Source organism: Engraulis encrasicolus, chromosome 22, assembly GCF_034702125.1.
Source record: "Engraulis encrasicolus isolate BLACKSEA-1 chromosome 22, IST_EnEncr_1.0, whole genome shotgun sequence".
NCBI lineage: Eukaryota > Metazoa > Chordata > Actinopteri > Clupeiformes > Engraulidae > Engraulis > Engraulis encrasicolus.
In genome coordinates, this window is record NC_085878.1 from 3609325 (window position 1) to 3613407 (window position 4083).

The 4083-nt window shown below is 41.2% G+C and overlaps 1 protein-coding gene across 1 annotated transcript; it reads left to right on the forward strand.

The window, feature by feature from the left end:
• Nucleotides 1-400: 400 nt before the first annotated feature.
• Nucleotides 401-3770, forward strand: LOC134438860 (uncharacterized). The gene is made up of 4 exons (XM_063188562.1): nucleotides 401-691; nucleotides 1012-1167; nucleotides 1265-1375; nucleotides 3465-3770. Exons 1-4 carry the CDS (start codon nucleotides 584-586, stop codon nucleotides 3768-3770), a joined length of 681 nt encoding a protein of 226 aa, XP_063044632.1. The 5' UTR covers nucleotides 401-583.
• Nucleotides 3771-4083: the final 313 nt, after the last annotated feature.

The window sequence follows — 4083 nt, forward strand, 5'->3', positions numbered from 1 at the left end:
TGCTGATACAGATGTAATGTCCTCAACAGATTCCGAGCCTTCTGGGTCTAGGTCCCTTTGGCCTCAAACCTTCCACTGCCCTATGTTTACATATGACACTGAAATGAAACTGATGAAGGCTAACGCTGCATACAAGGAAAATCGCACTCTGCTTTGCGCAGATACAGACCCAAAACTCAAGTCAGACATTCTCCATGGACTAACCCAGGAAATGGTGAAGTATGGTCTTTATGCCTCTGACAGGAAGTTTAGCATGGTTGGGAAGGCACTGATATCCAAGCACCCTTGCCTAGCTGAAGAACACTCGTTCACTGGATATGAAGGGTGGAAAAGTAGCCTGAAGAATAAATTGGGACTGTACCGTACTCGCTTGAGGAAGCTGGGATGTCCGGAGGTGGTGATAAACTCTGTTCAGCTGACAGCAGGAGTCAAAACAAGTCCTGCTCTTGGCATTAAAAAAACGAAGAGGTCTGAGGTCAACTACTGCCCTGCCTACCCTACAGGGGAAGATGATCTGTCCCTTGAGAAACTTCGGGTGGAGCTGAAGTCTGATGTGCAGAGGAGACATGGCAGAGAGATCAGGATGAAAATGGAGAAGACCTTTGCTTATCGGAGACAAGAAGTCGTTCACAGTGCACCCATGATCCATGAGGTTCAGGAGAGATGGCCAGCACTCTTTGATGTACACGAGGTAAGTCAACATAACCACAAGCTGACATGAAATTGGACAAAGTAAATGCTGTATGGATCATGGAGATGGGTTGTGATTTGTACATTTTTTGTGTTTCTGTACAAATCACTCCGAACATTAAAGCTGTTTGGATAATGGAAAAAGGTATGTTTGAAATGTATTCTTCTGTGGGCTTTCCCTAAAGGTCCACTGTCAGTACATGATGGTGGGGCATATTCAGTTTAGGCATATTCATATTGAGTTTGATAGACATGTCACCATTAAAATATCTTGAGATTGCAGCACTAATTCCTGTATGCCTTTTTCCTCCCTGTCTTCAGATCAACGCTGAATTCAGACGGATCACAACAATAGCCTTACAATCCCGATTTCTCTCTCAGTTGGACATTTTGTCTGACAGCCTTGTGAAGCTTTTCAAGAAAAGAACTGGCCAGATCGGCACTCATCTTAAGACTGTTATGTCACCAATTACTCAGGTAAGAATACTAAATATTGTGAGATGAAAATTGCAGTGATAAAGTAAGCATTCGGTTTTAATCACAAGTAGTTGTATCCTCATTCCTCTTTAATTAGGATGTTGATGCCGCTGATGCTGACCATGTTGATGTTGTCCGGGAATGCCTGCTTAAAGGGTTGTGCATCTACCTCAACGAGGACCCAAGCAACCTCATTCGAGAACTTGTGGTAAGTGTAAATTGTTTACTAGTTTTACACTGACATTTAAGAAAGTAGTCCGTTAACTTTGTGATGGGTTATTTTCTGCTTTTTTAGTGCATCATGTGTTCAAAGACTTAAAGGTGCACCGTGTAAGATATTGCAACTATGCAGCTCATTGAAATTGTGCTGCCTATTGCCAAATATTTACTAGTATGACCAAAGCACAAGTACGTTTTGCAGCTAAAAATGTCTATTTCTGAAAATTCAAAATGGCGGAACATGGAATAGATCCTGCTTTTCATGTATGAAAAGTGCAATTTTGTCAGTCATATTGAATACTTAGAATTTGGTGGTGGTGTTAAAAAGTTAACAATTGTGAACTGGCAGTATGGATTCTGGTAATGAACTACTAAAATATCACACGGTGCACCTTTTTAAGCCATCATCAAATGGTTGCTATCCTTGGACAGTCAAGACTGGTTGACAATTATTCAAGATTTATGTCAATTCATGCAATTATATACACCCATGTAAATTCCCACATTTCTCTTCAGTTGACCTACATTGGCATGTGAGAGCCACCCCCATCACGGTATGAGACCAGTCTAGAATCATGTCTGTGTTGAGAGCACATGTTGCCCATCATATTTTTCCCTACAGAAAAAAAGGACAACATATGGGAATGCAACACTTAAACATTTTTTTTCATTTATGTTTCATGTCTTTAAGACAGTTCCTTGTCAGCATAATATATAGACGATAAATGGAACTCCAAAACAAATTCGTATAACTTCATAGTGATACTTTCAATTATACCATCTGCCTGTACAGCAAAGTAGCAAAACTCACTGTTATATTTGCATTTGCCTAACAGCCAGCAAAATGGATTCCGTTGGTAGATATTGCAGGTATTGACCAACATTTCCCTATATGATTCTGCAGGTGGGGTCCACAGACCACTTATCTCTTTCACCCTCTCTGGCTGTTTCTTTTTTGTCACACCCTTGTATATACCTCGAGGCAGTGTCTTTAACCCACTCCGATAGCATTATTCATCAGAGATTTAATGTTTTTGTGCTGTGCCAAGAAGGTTTTCTTTGTCCACCAGTGCAGTGAGTATGGAGGAGATGCCAACACCTCAGGGGATGTTGAGGAGGCCCTAGGCCTGTGCAACCTACCAGAAGGACCACTCATTCCTTTTTTCAGGTGGCACTGACAGATCACTGCCAGAGCCCTGCGGAATGAACTTTGTAACCAGCGTGGTTATTACTTCCAATTTCAACCCATTTGTTAAATTATCACTGTTGGTAAAATGGATTCACAATGAGATGCACTTTATTATTTTCCCCCAGCAGACCTTGCACTTTCGATGGTCTGCACGCTTGCCATACGGGCAACAAGGTGCATAGCAGCGGGGGGTGCAGGAGTAACAATGAGCACAGTGGTTAGGGTACCTGCAGCAGCAGCAATGATTAGTCCTCACCTGAAATCCTTTTTCATAGGTGTTACTTTCCTCCCTGACCACGGTCTATGTGCAGGTCCCTATTGTTTTTTTAATAAAGATTATAGTTATACTGGTGAGAAGAGAAGACTGCATGTATTTTATGTATCAGGTATTTTTATGAGTGTTCTTTTCAAAATGGCTAATGGGAGTGGCAGTTCTCAGCTGACTAGCTGCTGTCAACCCTCCTTATCCTCCAAGGCAAGCAAGTGGAGTTGGGTAGCTAATGTGGTTATTGAACTATGCTGACATCCTTTTATTTAACTTGGCTTGTGCACAGGGAAGGATTGTGGACACTCGGCACAGATAATCTATTTATTCAATTATTTATATCATTGTAGATTTTTAATTTGAGGCGAATTCTATTACCTGTACTGGCCATGAAATAGACACAGTTGCATATTTGGCCATAAATGTAAACAAACAAACAAACACTCGGCACAGAATACAATACACTTCTCACATTTAAGCAAATGACAACTTTTTAATGTACATGTTAATCATATTGTTGCCCTCAATACAGCTGATATGATGACTGACGTTTCTATGCAGGCTAAAATCAGTGCTTTAATGGATTTGTTCTCCCATTCTCTATCATTTTATCTTACTCTGTAGGAAGATGATGATGGCCGGATTCAGAGAGCAGTGGAAGAAACAACACTGGGGATTCTGGTTGTGAAGCGCTGCCCCTCAGAGCATCCTGACATAGGGATCATCCTAGAGGGACAACAGGTACTGGGGGAACTGGACAGTGTGCCTTTAGCAGCAGCTCTGATATTTGGGCTGATGTATGCTCTGAATCTCGATTACCCAGCAGAGCTCAAATATACATTTGAGTTTCTGCAAAAGATCATCATGGAGCTAGAGGGCACCACCATGTCAAAGAAATGCCAGGCCCTGCAAAACAAACTCCGTGATTAAAGGGTCTTTCCTCAGATATCAATCCAATTGCTGGGCTGGACGCTGCTGAAATGTATGCAGAGTGCAGACTTTCCAACCCAGATTTCTATTCACGTTCTGTATTCGGCAATGAAGGCCATCTCACTGGCTTGTATTTTCAGTTCAAATGACTTGCAATGTTGAAGGGGCTTTGAATTTTGAAATGCACATAATGTCTACTTTGCCCAAGACCAATGTTTTTATTTCTAATTGGGAAATGATTTTTTGATTGGGCTTTTGAATATTTTCTTCACTTGTCTATAGGATCAGGAAAACTCTTTTTATTATCATTTTT